Below are 17,008 nucleotides of genomic sequence, written 5' to 3'. Positions count from 1 at the left end.
TCAGATTTGCATTTATTTTACAGAAAAACCTACCTCTCTCCTAATGTCAGAAAGCTTTTGAACTCCGATGCAATTTAAATTCTGTTCCCACAGACTGGTCAACATTTTCTACAAATACGTGAGATATAGTCATGTCTTGCAAGGATTAATTTAGTTGTAATGCCATCAGCACATGAACATTGCTTGAAGTAGTCCAAGTATCTATGGTAAGAAACCAAGTGACCATTTGTCATTTGCTATCATCAGACTGCAAGAATAATTCGAATTATTCCAATCACAAAGAAAACAGGTTATGACAGGTGTGAAAAATTACTGAACTATCTTTTAAATAAGTCATGCTGGAAAATAATAATGCGAATTCTTTACAGACAAATGGAAAATCTGGTAGAAACAGACCTCAGGGAAGATCAGTTTCGATTCCGTACAAATATTGGAACACATGAGGTTATACTGATTCTATGGCTTACCTTAGAAGCTAGATTAAGGAAAGGCAAACCTACGTTTCTAGCATTTGTAGACTTATATGAAGCTTTTGACAATGTTGACTGGAATACTCTTTCAAATTCTGCAGTGTTACTCAATCTGTATTTTGAGCAAGCAGTAAAGGAAACAAAAGAAAGGTTTGGAGTAGGTATTAAAATCCATGGAGAAGAAATAAAAAATTTGAGGTCTGCTGATGACATTGTAGTTTATTCAGAGACAGCAAAGGACTTGGAAAAGCAGTTGAACGGAATGGACAGTGTGTTGAAAGGAGGATATAAGACAACCATCAACAAAAGCAAAACGAGGATAATGGAATGTAGTAGAATTAAGTCAGGTGACATTGAGGGAATTAGATTAGGAAATGAAATACTTAAAGTAGTAAAGGAGTTTTGCTATTTAGGGAGCAAAATAACTGATGATGGTCGAAGTAGAGAGGATACAAAATGTATACTGGCAATGGCAAGTAAAGTGTTTCTCAACAAGAGAAATTTGCTAACATCGAGTATAGATTTAAGTGTCAGGAAGTTGTTTCTGAAAGTATTTGTATGGAGTGTAGCCATGTAATGAAGTGGAACGTGGGTGATAAATAGTTCAGACAAGAGATTAGAAGCTTTCCAAATGTGGTGCTAAGAAGGATGCTGATGATTAGATGGGTAGATCACATAACTAATGAAGAGGTATTGAATAGAACTGGGGAGAAGAGGAGATTGTGGCACAACTTGACTAGAAGATGGGATTGGTTGGTAGGCATCTTCCGAGGCATCAAGAGATCACCAATTTAGTATTGGAAGGCAGTGTTAAGGGTAAAAATCGTAGAGGGAGACCAAGAGATGAATACATGAAGCAAATTCAGAAGGATGTAGGTTGCAGTAAGTACTGGGATATGAAGATTGCACAGGATAGAATAGGATGGAGAGCTGCATCAAACCAGTCTTAGGACTGAAGACAACAACAACAACATCCATTTTCTGATTCCTACGCCACCTTTGTGCACACCCACAAGGAAGATTTCTAAGGATGACAAGAATTTCAGTGGTCCCTGGCACCCTTCGAGAAACATTATTTCCCCAGTTGTGGTGCCCAGGTAGAATATCTTACAAATGTAATCATTACTGTGACACAATGTTCCATTCTTGCACTTCATCTTTACTGCGCCATGTCACATTCACTCGATTGACTGAGCCATTTAGTGACTCGTCTCACATGCAGAGATGTGCTCTCCATGTTTTTAACCATCATTCTATGATGGTAAATTGCATTCATTATAAACAGTTGCACACACAGTGTCATCGAACTCTTAAGGATAGCAAAAAGCTGGCTTTATATAATGTAATAGTTCTTTTAACAATTTCACTCTCTCTTGTGTGTGTGAACCTCAAATGGCTCTCTGGGACCAAGATCAACTCACAAATTCCTGTCCGAGTAGCAGCAGATGTAGTCATGATGGACCCTATCACTATCTCTATGAGCTGTGATTTTATAATGGTCTGTTATACATTTCCCCTTCCACTATCCTTTGGACTACTACACCAGGCCATTGTGAGGGGTGTTTGATCCAGCAAACTATGCTGTACTTCTATTTTGGTCACTGGCAGTATCGTTACACCAGCCTTCAAACATCTAGCAACTATGGTCTGCTTTCCCATTCTGTTGACTTGCGTTTTGTGGGCACCTTGTCCTACTCTGTGACAGTGGCTGTATGTAGCAGCTGGAATTCAGACCGTTAAGCTCAATTAAAACTCAAATATTTTGTGATTCTTAACTTGGAGCATTATGCAGCTTTATCAGTCTCACATTAATAGAATTTCATATCCATATACTTGTCACTGCACCTGATTCCTAATCGCTATCAATATTTAATTTGCCAACTCATTAACAATTACAAGGGCATGTGCAGTGAGATGACATACCACTGGCACATTTAAGGTATTTGATTTACACTTAAATTAGGTTGATGTAAAGTTATTCATATTATTATTATTATTATTATTATTATTATTATTATTTTTTCTTTTGCAGGATCCACAAGAGGTGCAAGCAGAAGAGGTAGTAGCAGGTGAGATTTTCACTTTCTTCAGTAGCTTAATTATATGTTAAAGTAATCACTTTAATGTTATCTTGTGTGGCACAGTTTTTCATAATTTTCTTTGACATTAATTCTTCATTGATTGTGTGCTAAAGCATATCAGTGAAACAGTTGTTCAGAATTTTATGCTAGAACCTGACACTGGATATTAATTACCTAGTACATAATTCATACTGAAAATTGGCAGTGCCATTGTAACTACAAGTGATTGGTCACAAAGGTGCAGTTGTGTTTGAAAAGTGTACTGTGGTAGATTGTGAGGAAAACGTGATCAAAGAGGAAGAAGACAAATATTTAAGTAGTAAATTGACATTTAAAAAATAAGTCATTGTAAAGGTAAGCTCACATTACTAATTGGCACACTACAACAAGTAGTAATGTTTAGATCACAGTCCCCTTATTCTGTAGTCATGGCTCATACTAAAATCATCATCTTGAGAGAAATATTTTAAAGTATACAACGATTGCTCAGCATAGTTGAGCATCTTAAAGAGGAAAATTGACAAAGTTATTGGGGACCAGATCAAGTTAACCACATTCATGGCTAGTGATTTGAAACCTCATCATTATGTCTTGATATGAGGACTACTGTCCTTGTAATCCTTCTTCTTTCCCAAAGCAGTATTTTGCCATCTGTCTGATGTGTGAAATAGCCTGACACATCTGAGTGCCACAGTTACCCATCACCTGCAAAGAGGCTAATTGACTACCAAATGACAGCATGCTACAGAGTACAAGGTCCCTGATATGTTGGTAGCACCAAAACATGTGTACTGCATTCTCGAGGTCATCTCCAGTCCTACAAACTGCACACCCATACCAGCTTTCTTAATTTGAACATGTGTTATTCCCTCTTAACTCATCCTTAACTTCCACAAAACTCATTCAAGCTGGTAGTCGCTACTCCTATGCTGCCCTGCAGTAGCATGATGGTAACCTGGCTGTGTGTGAGCATGTGTTGTGTGGTAAGGTGAGGGGGGGGGGGGGGGGGGGGGTTGGGGGGAGTGTTAGCAGTTAAGGAGAATATTGAAGACTCCGTGCAATGGCAGAATGGGGGCTGAGCAGTGCTGCAGTGCTGGAATAGGAAGATATGGATGAATGAGAAACATCACTAACTAAGTTGGAGTCCAGAAGGGTCACAGAAACATAGAATATGATGCAAGGAGGGTTCCCACCTTCACCTTCATTTGTCTGTTTCTCACCGATTCAGACCCTTTCCTGTCTCAATAGGAGAAATATTATCTCATATGTGGAGAGAATGGCTGATAATAAGTATCCAATGATAATGTATGTACAGTATCACTTTTCCTTTGTTTATAAAATATTTCCCATTAAGATTTTCCCTACAGTCTGTTCCTAAGCCAATCTATTTGTATTCCTGCTTCAACTCTCTACAGGGAATCCAGGAGGCAACTGCCATGTGCAACCCACACTCATAATCCCATGTCCCACCTAGTTTGCTCAGGTAGCCATACCGTTGTAACTTCGTTGCAAAAAAGAAGGCACATGATAATGTTGTGCAAGTGAAGCAGCTTCCTAGTGCAAGCAACACAAAAATAGTTCTGATATGCTCTGAGGTTATAACTAATGTGGGAATCATTCTTCAAGGTGTTAGGTGAGCACTGCAAGTTGCACTAGTGGTGTCCTATCCAATGTTGTTGTTGTGCTCAGAGGAAAAGTTGTCTATAACAGCACCAAAAATGTGACAACTGACATCCTCATGGAGTGCCATCCAGGAGGCACAGACCTGGAAGAATAATGCCGGAATCGGGCAACATCATCATTGAAGGAGGATAGTGACGTGGAATGACACAGAGATGAAGGCTACTGACGGGAACACAAGACACTGGTAATAAGTTTCCAGAAACAAAGAAGTATTGTAAATAGCACAAGAAGAGAGATGTTCCTTAGTAGACAAGGGGAATAGAGCTTCATTGCAACACATTTTGTGTGTAACAGCATGAAACAGGTTTCTAGTGAAGGCAAGGTAGAGAATGCCCTGATGCACTAAAAGATATTTGCTACTATGAGAACTATTCCTTTACTCTCCATTTTAGCACTCTGTCTGTAAAAACTGAGAAGCACTGCTGTAGGCACCTAAAGTGTAGGTTGCACTGGCGATGTCAATATTGAGGGCTGCATTCTTATTTGTATAGTCATGGCACTCTGAAGTTATAGTTGATGTAGAGTTTGTGACCTGGGTGGGCTGGTAAGCCCTTGTGCAGTGATCTATGAAGGCTGTGCATTGCAGGAGTACTGGAAAATTGTCCAGTGTTATGGGCCTCTGTACAGAAACTATGCAGTGTCTGTCATGGGAAAGATGAGCTATACTGAGTTCGTTTCAAGCCTCTTAATATGCCAGCAACAGAGAGCCCTCTGTTGAATTTCACAAGACAGAATTGTAAGGAACCATCCAGATGGTACACCGCCCACGTCCACCTAATTCCTGTTATGTCTCCTGCTCCATCCTGTTGCCATACCCATCAAAGCTCTTCCCACCTCACCCCTGTGAAGAAAGCACCTGAGAAGTACCCCACATCATCTTCCATGCCTTCTTGTGGCTATATCTACCCATCTGTAAATAAAGAAAGAAGGGTTGCATTGCATTTGTTTGATGTGGCAGTTTGACTGCACGAACATCAAAAATGTGGTAAGTGATCAAAATTTTTGGTATTACTTTGTGTGAGGTATTCCTGAGAAAAATTCATGATAATTTGAAATTGGGGGTGAATTTCCTGCAAGTCACTAAGTGCTCTTATTGTCAACTTCTTGATGAATATAATGTTGGCAATGCCTGCAATGAGTGCGGCTGCATATCCAGTCATATACACTGTTCCTACCTGTTACACTTGCCACAGTGAGTTAATCCTGCTAAATAAAGTTGTTTGTTTCAATAAGCACATTACTACAGGATTGTAAAATTTTGACCTTAATTATGTGAAATGTTGACAGTAAAATTTGTTTGCACTATGCAGTCTTCAGACAGTAGCCACCAACTGGAATAAAGTTTTGGCTTTATGGAACTCGGTTAGTAATGTTCACTGCTGTACATAATTATGTAGATCAGATGCTCAGTTATTCACTGATCAGTAAGCACTCTAAAAGATTGAAATAATTGTGTTCTTGGCGTAAACTATGTTCAAAATACTTAGGGGCATTCAGGCAGGTTGAATTTTCGACAACTGCCGATATTTCGGCTTATGCACACTCCGCCATTTTCAAGGCTTAAACACTGATACATTTCCTCCCCGTAGGTCTCACATTTTTTACCTCGACGGGGAGGAAATGTATCGGTGTTTAAGCCTTGGAAATGGCGGAGTGTGCATCCGCCGAAATATCAGCAGTTGTCGAAAATTCAACCTGGCTGAATGCCCGTAAGTACTTTGAACATAGTTTACGCCAGGAGAAACTAAGGTCTCACATTATTTACCTCTACGGGGAGGAAATGTATCGGTGTTTAAGCCTTGAAAATGGCGGAGTGTGCATCCTCCGAAATATCGGCAGTTGTCGAAAATTCAACCTGGCTTAATGCCCGTAAGTACTTTGAATAATTCTGTTCTTTATCATGTCATACTGTAACATTCTTAGTTAATCACCTGTTTTTTTTTACCTTTGCAGATAAAGTAGTTTTTATATTAACACGCAATTTCTTTTCTCGCAATCAGGGCCTGTCGAGGAGCAAGTTCCACCTCCTACTGCTCAGGTGAGTGAAACTAGAGGGTAGCACCTGTGAGACTGTCAGAGCATGGGTGAGTTTCACCAGTAGCGAAACAAGTTTGGTTTTGTGTCACACAGTTTCCTGCCCTCCTCCTAGGGTGCTCACTAATTTCATCAGCCAAGGGTTTTCATCCCTTGTGTGTGCTGCCCTTCACAACCTCATTTTAATTAATCAACTCCTTTCTATGTATCCTATTCATCTCCACTTTCTTTCTCATTGTTTTTTTGCACTCCACTCCACTCCTTCCTGGCCCCTACAACATATGCAACTTTGTTTACACTGATTACCAAAATGTTATCTCAAATAAATTGTCAAGATAAAATTGTGTACTGAAGAATCCAAAAACTTTCTCAAACAATACTTTCATACTGGCTAATGACAGCTCACCTTCAGGTTTTTCTCCTGATACAATGACAGTTGCCACTGTGCTTACAGATCTATGGGCTAGGTACATCACTGAACAGGAATGGGGTAGCAAGGAATAAACCAAAAATCAGCAGGTACGGTGAAGCCTAATAGTGCAACTATCGTTTTCCCACTCTGTAGAAATTCTTCATAAATTTGCAACAGAGTTCATCCACAAGAGAAAAAAATTCCTGAAGTAAATAAAAGTTTAAATCAACTGTATGAACTAAAATATAACTTTATTGCTGCAGCCATTGTTCATCGGTCCTATAGACATTGTGAAACATGTAACTTTCGCCAAGTTTTAGGTTACACAGCAGTAGATATGATAACTAATTTGTGTAAAATATTTAGTTATTGCAACTACACAAGACGTACATTCCTACATTGATAGTAGTCACACTTCTTGCTATTATCATAGCCAGACAAACTTAAAAAAAATCTTCTTTCGATATTTGTGTGGCTATTTAATAGATATCTTGTGATTTTCATAGTGAGATCATCTTGTCTCTGGGTGTGAAGATTTTAACACATGTAGCTTAGTAATTCAATAAAACTAACTTCATGTTTGGTAGCTCATGTATCACAGATTGTGCTGAGTGAAGTAAAAGTAAGGGTGTAGCTACTTTTGTTTTTTGGGATTTGCTTCCAGTAATATTCAGGTAGGTCTCTGATACATGAAATAGAATCAAGTGATAAATATTTGGATGATCATCCAAATCTTGTACTGATTTATGTTTGCTGATAGGTGTCCCTCCTGCAATGATTATACGATCAATGTGCATGCTGTATGTCATATGAATTTGACTATATAGTGTCTGCCACAAGGAGTGAAACTCTGAGGGCAAGGGCCCAATTCACATTAACCTATGCTGCCATAGATATTGCAAACATATCTCAAATGTGATGACAATGTGTCTAATTAATCCAAAGAAATTAAAAATGTTTGATGTGTCACAGAGTAGTGTGTGTTTAGTGAAGCTGCAGATACTAGGTGTTGCTTTGACATTGTTTACAATTTTTGAATGATCATAAGCTGGATGCTAGAATAAATTAGGTGTTCTAATATCCTCATCATTACCAAGCAGTAAAAGTAGTTGTGTTTCATGCTCCACAGAGGGGATATTTTTGAATAGTTTGGCACTGTTGTTGTACCATTTCCATAGTGAAGATCAACTTCTGATCAATATCATCATGAGATCTTGTTGGAGCTGAATTTCAACCCTTACTGTATCACAAACTGAGATAAAGTGGTCCATACTGAAGTGATTATTGAGAATGTTTGCTGCCTCACTCTGCTCACTCTCTTCATGAGCTAATTATAACAGACACAGTGCTGCAAGGAAGGGGGCACAAGTCATTTTTTATGTGATTGTCTTTCGTTGGTATTCCTGAAGTGGTGCAAATCTATCACTCCTCCACAATATTCATCGGCATGCAATATTAAATGGCATCTGTCATAACTACTATTACCATATGTCTTAAATCTTCATACTTCCTTATAAACTCTGTGTAGCTTTCCACAAACTTTGATTGTCTTGCAAGTTTCTGTTCAGTTTAATAGAGTAATCTTGCTGTATTGTGGAAAGAATTGAATAACAAACTCAGCTCTTCCTGAAATGGAAGATGAACAATGAATCTGTCTGTTGAATCTTCAGTTGTGTGTTCCAGGATGGGTGAGTCACATTGCTGCTCTTCTTACATAATTAAGACATTGATACCTCACAACTAGGTTTGGAACAGCTTTAAGTAAAAGAAATGGAATGTGGACTCGCATATTTTGTAACTTGTTATTTTATGTAATACACTTTCTTATTTACAACATTATTATTATTATTATTATTATTATTATTATTATTACAAATTAATAACTTACTTAAAGTCACGATATTCACAGTTGAAACTTGAACAGGCTTAATTAATTAGAAGCCATATTTTGTCAGTTGTACCATTCCAAACAGGGCATGAAATTTGAAGTACACGGGTCACAAAACAAGGAAACGTCGCAGCAGTTGGGCAGGTTAAACAAAAATATTATGAGTTAAATGATTTACAATGACAGACATTAAATGTGCTAAGAACTTGCTGCTTTTGTAACTATTACACAACTGAATAACATTCATACAAACACAGGAAGATTTGCAAGTCACATCACTTATTGTTGCTGTTGGAAGGTCCCTCAGCAATGTTTAACACACAACAAAAAGAAAGAATAACCCTTAAGCAGTAACCTGTACATTGCAGACAAACATGAAAAATTGCCTTTAATAAATATACATTCATCCAAAATTCAGAATAAGCTGAGAACTACAGCAGAGCTACCACAGTCAACAAGGAGCAAACAGCCAAATTCCCCAAGTGGGGTTAATTAATGACTATTCACTGAGGTAACGATTGACAGTTTATACTGATAGCTAACAGGGTTTAAACTAAACGTGTTGAGAATTAGGATTAAGAATGCTAGGTTTAAGCAAGTAGTTAAAGGCATAATGAGGAGGAACCTCAGGCTTAGGAAATATGCCTTAATCTCCTGATTTCAATAAATCATTAAAATAATAGCAGATTACTGGTTCCTGCCCCACTTCCTTCGAGGCCCCACAGTTTGACTGGTAGGGGCAGCATACTGCCAGTCAATCTGGGTGCCACGTGATGACAGAAGTGCTGCCATGGCCAAATGCAAACATACCTCTGCTCTGTGTTCAGGGAATAGCAACATGTCATTTCCCGCTGACACACATCAATGGGAACAGTGGTCTGCACAAATAAAGCTTCACACAATAAGGGCCAGGAAGTAGAAAATGTGAATGCTTGGCACAACTGACTAGAGATACAAATTAACACTCCTTAAAATTTGCATTATTCAGAAGCAAAAATTTAAGCACGTCCTGATACATTAGCTCAAGTGTACACATGTACCGAGGTTGCTTTGCCTCTGACACAGATTGTGTTGGAGTAGATTCCCATCATGAGACTTAAAACACGGAATACTCTTACACTTGCATGATGCATGACCCAGAACACAAATTGAAATTAATAACATTTACTGATGATCATGCACTGAATCACTCATAGGTGCATTATTATTACAGATGCAATTCTAGATAACACAGATATGACCTTACTCAAATATAACAAAACAACTCAAAACTTGAGTCAGTTGTGAAGGAGCAGTGACTATGCAGGATTTTAGCCAGGGTATTATTGCATCCTACCCCCACTTGTGATCATCAAGGAGCGATAAAATTTAAGCTTGTAGAGTAAGCCAGTAACTTGCGAAGCAGGTTGTGTGCAATGTCCGTATGTCTTCTTGCATGGCACCGCTGTTGGTCCTCATGTAATCTGGTCCATTTTTCTCTCACTGACTCGACCTTCAGTGGTATCTTTTGTCCTGCACTGGATAGTGGGAGTCCCCCAAAAGTAACAAATTGCCAGCCATATGCACTCCAGCCAACTGTTCTCCAGGCCCCACCAAACGGACACACATGCACAATCGCACGTGTGCTTTGATCAAAGATCTTAGCTTGCAACTTGCAATCTAATCAATATCAGCAACCTAAGTAGTTAGTGATGCCAGTGGAATACAGTACCACCAAGATTTGAGATACTGTGGCTCAGACTTGATTTCATCCTTCTGTCCTTCAGTTTCTTCAAGAAAGTCAGTGTAAGTCTTCACAGAGCATAACACAAATGGCTACCTTGACAAAGTTTTGTGTTCTACCATTTGATACTGCTTTGACACACATAACCCAACACAGTTCTCTCTCTTGAAGCACAGGATGATCAGTTCCTATGGAGAGAGTCCTTGCCTTATGAATGTACACACAAACTTGTGATCCCAGCAACATGTCCATCTTGACAGGTGACCAAATTTCTGGATCAACAAGTTATATACTCATCAAATCCAACACAATGTGATTGAGATGAGATGTCAGTTATCTTCAGCAACATTAAACACACAGAAGGTAAAATGAAGACTTTTATACACGAGTCAATTTGAATGAAGATGCACTGTTTTGTTTCTGGTTTGATTCCATCTGTTCCTTGAATGTGTGCTCTACTTTGCCATTTGTGAAGTCAGAGGCACTGTGCACATGGTTGAGATATAAATCATGTCTGCAAGTCAGAAACTGAGAGAGCATAAGTTTTTCATGTGCCACTGCTATCTTTTAACCATATTGTCACTGTTGTAAGCAATACTTGTTTGCCAGGGATGATTTAGGTGAGCAATAACACAATGCAGGTGATGAATGTATACCATTGTGTTTGTATTTTGTCACTAGGACAGTCCCCTACCTTTTTCCATTTTGTGTGTTTTATTTCTGTGTGGTGTGATTTTTGACAAGCATGACAGCATACAGATGTGCAACTAGAAGCCCTACAAACACGCTTTAAGCAATTAAGCAAACAATTTGTTGGGCATCAGAATAGGTTTGTGTTCACTACATGTGGCTTGCCTGAATTTTCTGCACTTCTGCAAAGTATGAGGCAAGTGGCACATGACAAATGCAGCACTATCAGGGACTAGATCAATTTCAAATGCGCAAAGTGCTTGGTATTGCAGGAAGTCTGCTGTTTGTTCCCATATGTGCTGTGCCATGTAGGTCTGTATCCTTCTTGATTTCAGATTTGCATTTATTTTACAGAAAAACCTACCTCTCTCCTAATGTCAGAAAGCTTTTGAACTCCGATGCAATTTAAATTCTGTTCTCACAGACTGGTCAACATTTTCTACAAATACGTGAGATATAGTCATGTCTTGCAAGGATTAATTTAGTTGTAATGCCATCAGCACATGAACATTGCTTGAAGTAGTCCAAGTATCTATGGTAAGAAACCAAGTGACCATTTGTCATTTGCTATCATCAGACTGCAAGAATAATTCGAATTATTCCAATCACAAAGAAAACAGGTTATGACAGGTGTGAAAAATTACTGAACTGTCTTTTAAATAAGTCATGCTGGAAAATAATAATGCGAATTCTTTACAGACAAATGGAAAATCTGGTAGAAACAGACCTCAGGGAAGATCAGTTTCGATTCCGTACAAATATTGGAACACATGAGGTTATACTGATTCTATGGCTTACCTTAGAAGCTAGATTAAGGAAAGGCAAACCTACGTTTCTAGCATTTGTAGACTTATATGAAGCTTTTGACAATGTTGACTGGAATACTCTTTCAAATTCTGCAGTGTTACTCAATCTGTATTTTGAGCAAGCAGTAAAGGAAACAAAAGAAAGGTTTGGAGTAGGTATTAAAATCCATGGAGAAGAAATAAAAAATTTGAGGTCTGCTGATGACATTGTAGTTTATTCAGAGACAGCAAAGGACTTGGAAAAGCAGTTGAACGGAATGGACAGTGTGTTGAAAGGAGGATATAAGACAACCATCAACAAAAGCAAAACGAGGATAATGGAATGTAGTAGAATTAAGTCAGGTGACATTGAGGGAATTAGATTAGGAAATGAAATACTTAAAGTAGTAAAGGAGTTTTGCTATTTAGGGAGCAAAATAACTGATGATGGTCGAAGTAGAGAGGATACAAAATGTATACTGGCAATGGCAAGTAAAGTGTTTCTCAACAAGAGAAATTTGCTAACATCGAGTATAGATTTAAGTGTCAGGAAGTTGTTTCTGAAAGTATTTGTATGGAGTGTAGCCATGTAATGAAGTGGAACGTGGGTGATAAATAGTTCAGACAAGAGATTAGAAGCTTTCCAAATGTGGTGCTAAGAAGGATGCTGATGATTAGATGGGTAGATCACATAACTAATGAAGAGGTATTGAATAGAACTGGGGAGAAGAGGAGATTGTGGCACAACTTGACTAGAAGATGGGATTGGTTGGTAGGCATCTTCCGAGGCATCAAGAGATCACCAATTTAGTATTGGAAGGCAGTGTTAAGGGTAAAAATCATAGAGGGAGACCAAGAGATGAATACATGAAGCAAATTCAGAAGGATGTAGGTTGCAGTAAGTACTGGGATATGAAGATTGCACAGGATAGAATAGGATGGAGAGCTGCATCAAACCAGTCTTAGGACTGAAGACAACAACAACAACATCCATTTTCTGATTCCTACGCCACCTTTGTGCACACCCACAAGGAAGCTTTCTAAGGATGACAAGAATTTCAGTGGTCCCTGGCACCCTTCGAGAAACATTATTTCCCCAGTTGTGGTGCCCAGGTAGAATATCTTACAAATGTAATCATTACTGTGACACAATGTTCCATTCTTGCACTTCATCTTTACTGCTCCATGTCACATTCACTCGATTGACTGAGCCATTTAGTGACTCATCTCACATGCAGAGATGTGCTCTCCATGTTTTTAACCATCATTCTATGATGGTAAATTGCATTCATTATAAACAGTTGCACACACAGTGTCATCGAACTCTTAAGGATAGCAAAAAGCTGGCTTTATATAATGTAATAGTTCTTTTAACAATTTCACTCTCTCTTGTGTGTGTGAACCTCAAATGGCTCTCTGGGACCAAGATCAACTCACAAATTCCTGTCCGAGTAGCAGCAGATGTAGTCATGATGGACCCTATCACTATCTCTATGAGCTGTGATTTTATAATGGTCTGCTATACATTTCCCCTTCCACTATCCTTTGGACTACTACACCAGGCCATTGTGAGGGGTGTTTGATCCAGCAAACTATGCTGTACTTCTATTTTGGTCACTGGCAGTATCGTTACACCAGCCTTCAAACATCTAGCAACTATGGTCTGCTTTCCCATTCTGTTGACTTGCGTTTTGTGGGCACCTTGGCCTACACTGTGACAGTGGCTGTATGTAGCAGCTGGAATTCAGACCGTTAAGCTCAATTAAAACTCAAATATTTTGTGATTCTTAACTTGGAGCATTATGCAGCTTTATCAGTCTCACATTAATAGAATTTCATATCCATATACTTGTCACTGCACCTGATTCCTAATCGCTATCAATATTTAATTTGCCAACTCATTAACAATTACAAGGGCATGTGCAGTGAGATGACATACCACTGGCACATTTAAGGTATTTGATTTACACTTAAATTAAGTTGATGTAAAGTTATTCATATTATTATTATTATTATTATTATTATTATTATTATTTTTTCTTTTGCAGGATCCACAAGAGGTGCAAGCAGAAGAGGTAGTAGCAGGTGAGATTTTCACTTTCTTCAGTAGCTTAATTACATGTTAAAGTAATCACTTTAATGTTATCTTGTGTGGCACAGTTTTTCATAATTTTCTTTGACATTAATTCTTCATTGATTGTGTGCTAAAGCATATCAGTGAAACAGTTGTTCAGAATTTTATGCTAGAACCTGACACTGGATATTAATTACCTAGTACATAATTCATACTGAAAATTGGCAGTGCCATTGTAACTACAAGTGATTGGTCACAAAGGTGCAGTTGTGTTTGAAAAGTGTACTGTGGTAGATTGTGAGGAAAACGTGATCAAAGAGGAAGAAGACAAATATTTAAGTAGTAAATTGACATTTAAAAAATAAGTCATTGTAAAGGTAAGCTCACATTACTAATTGGCACACTACAACAAGTAGTAATGTTTAGATCACAGTCCCCTTATTCTGTAGTCATGGCTCATACTAAAATCATCATCTTGAGAGAAATATTTTAAAGTATACAACGATTGCTCAGCATAGTTGAGCATCTTAAAGAGGAAAATTGACAAAGTTATTGGGGACCAGATCAAGTTAACCACATTCATGGCTAGTGATTTGAAACCTCATCATTATGTCTTGATATGAGGACTACTGTCCTTGTAATCCTTCTTCTTTCCCAAAGCAGTATTTTGCCATCTGTCTGATGTGTGAAATAGCCTGACACATCTGAGTGCCACAGTTACCCATCACCTGCAAAGAGGCTAATTGACTACCAAATGACAGCATGCTACAGAGTACAAGGTCCCTGATATGTTGGTAGCACCAAAACATGTGTACTGCATTCTCGAGGTCATCTCCAGTCCTACAAACTGCACACCCATACCAGCTTTCTTAATTTGAACATGTGTTATTCCCTCTTAACTCATCCTTAACTTCCACAAAACTCATTCAAGCTGGTAGTCGCTACTCCTATGCTGCCCTGCAGTAGCATGATGGTAACCTGGCTGTGTGTGAGCATGTGTTGTGTGGTAAGGTGAGGGGGGGGGGGGGGGTTGGGGGGAGTGTTAGCAGTTAAGGAGAATATTGAAGACTCCGTGCAATGGCAGAATGGGGGCTGAGCAGTGCTGCAGTGCTGGAATAGGAAGATATGGATGAATGAGAAACATCACTAACTAAGTTGGAGTCCAGAAGGGTCACAGAAACATAGAATATGATGCAAGGAGGGTTCCCACCTTCACCTTCATTTGTCTGTTTCTCACCGATTCAGACCCTTTCCTGTCTCAATAGGAGAAATATTATCTCATATGTGGAGAGAATGGCTGATAATAAGTATCCAATGATAATGTATGTACAGTATCACTTTTCCTTTGTTTATAAAATATTTCCCATTAAGATTTTCCCTACAGTCTGTTCCTAAGCCAATCTATTTGTATTCCTGCTTCAACTCTCTACAGGGAATCCAGGAGGCAACTGCCATGTGCAACCCACACTCATAATCCCATGTCCCACCTAGTTTGCTCAGGTAGCCATACCGTTGTAACTTCGTTGCAAAAAAGAAGGCACATGATAATGTTGTGCAAGTGAAGCAGCTTCCTAGTGCAAGCAACACAAAAATAGTTCTGATATGCTCTGAGGTTATAACTAATGTGGGAATCATTCTTCAAGGTGTTAGGTGAGCACTGCAAGTTGCACTAGTGGTGTCCTATCCAATGTTGTTGTTGTGCTCAGAGGAAAAGTTGTCTATAACAGCACCAAAAATGTGACAACTGACATCCTCATGGAGTGCCATCCAGGAGGCACAGACCTGGAAGAATAATGCCGGAATCGGGCAACATCATCATTGAAGGAGGATAGTGACGTGGAATGACACAGAGATGAAGGCTACTGACGGGAACACAAGACACTGGTAATAAGTTTCCAGAAACAAAGAAGTATTGTAAATAGCACAAGAAGAGAGATGTTCCTTAGTAGACAAGGGGAATAGAGCTTCATTGCAACACATTTTGTGTGTAACAGCATGAAACAGGTTTCTAGTGAAGGCAAGGTAGAGAATGCCCTGATGCACTAAAAGATATTTGCTACTATGAGAACTATTCCTTTACTCTCCATTTTAGCACTCTGTCTGTAAAAACTGAGAAGCACTGCTGTAGGCACCTAAAGTGTAGGTTGCACTGGCGATGTCAATATTGAGGGCTGCATTCTTATTTGTATAGTCATGGCACTCTGAAGTTATAGTTGATGTAGAGTTTGTGACCTGGGTGGGCTGGTAAGCCCTTGTGCAGTGATCTATGAAGGCTGTGCATTGCAGGAGTACTGGAAAATTGTCCAGTGTTATGGGCCTCTGTACAGAAACTATGCAGTGTCTGTCATGGGAAAGATGAGCTATACTGAGTTCGTTTCAAGCCTCTTAATATGCCAGCAACAGAGAGCCCTCTGTTGAATTTCACAAGACAGAATTGTAAGGAACCATCCAGATGGTACACCGCCCACGTCCACCTAATTCCTGTTATGTCTCCTGCTCCATCCTGTTGCCATACCCATCAAAGCTCTTCCCACCTCACCCCTGTGAAGAAAGCACCTGAGAAGTACCCCACATCATCTTCCATGCCTTCTTGTGGCTATATCTACCCATCTGTAAATAAAGAAAGAAGGGTTGCATTGCATTTGTTTGATGTGGCAGTTTGACTGCACGAACATCAAAAATGTGGTAAGTGATCAAAATTTTTGGTATTACTTTGTGTGAGGTATTCCTGAGAAAAATTCATGATAATTTGAAATTGGGGGTGAATTTCCTGCAAGTCACTAAGTGCTCTTATTGTCAACTTCTTGATGAATATAATGTTGGCAATGCCTGCAATGAGTGCGGCTGCATATCCAGTCATATACACTGTTCCTACCTGTTACACTTGCCACAGTGAGTTAATCCTGCTAAATAAAGTTGTTTGTTTCAATAAGCACATTACTACAGGATTGTAAAATTTTGACCTTAATTATGTGAAATGTTGACAGTAAAATTTGTTTGCACTATGCAGTCTTCAGACAGTAGCCACCAACTGGAATAAAGTTTTGGCTTTATGGAACTCGGTTAGTAATGTTCACTGCTGTACATAATTATGTAGATCAGATGCTCAGTTATTCACTGATCAGTAAGCACTCTAAAAGATTGAAATAATTGTGTTCTTGGCGTAAA

General features: G+C 38.9%; 1 protein-coding gene across 1 annotated transcript in view; it reads left to right on the top strand.

Annotated features, from left to right (window-relative positions):
- The window catches only part of LOC126311052 (chaplin-A-like), a 120,168-nt gene that overhangs the window by 55,054 nt on the left and 48,106 nt on the right, over window positions 1-17,008 (top strand). The window contains exons 9-11 of the mRNA XM_049992123.1: window positions 2,503-2,539; window positions 6,235-6,272; window positions 13,815-13,851. Of these exons, the coding sequence (XP_049848080.1) occupies window positions 2,503-2,539; window positions 6,235-6,272; window positions 13,815-13,851 (112 nt within the window). The remainder of the gene's footprint in view (window positions 1-2,502; window positions 2,540-6,234; window positions 6,273-13,814; window positions 13,852-17,008) is intronic.

The sequence above is a fragment of the Schistocerca gregaria genome, unplaced genomic scaffold (genome assembly GCF_023897955.1).
Source record: "Schistocerca gregaria isolate iqSchGreg1 unplaced genomic scaffold, iqSchGreg1.2 ptg000396l, whole genome shotgun sequence".
NCBI classification, from domain to species: Eukaryota; Metazoa; Arthropoda; class Insecta; order Orthoptera; family Acrididae; genus Schistocerca; species Schistocerca gregaria.
Note: the sequence above shows the minus strand (reverse complement) of the source record. Positions and strands in the feature narration are given on the sequence as shown.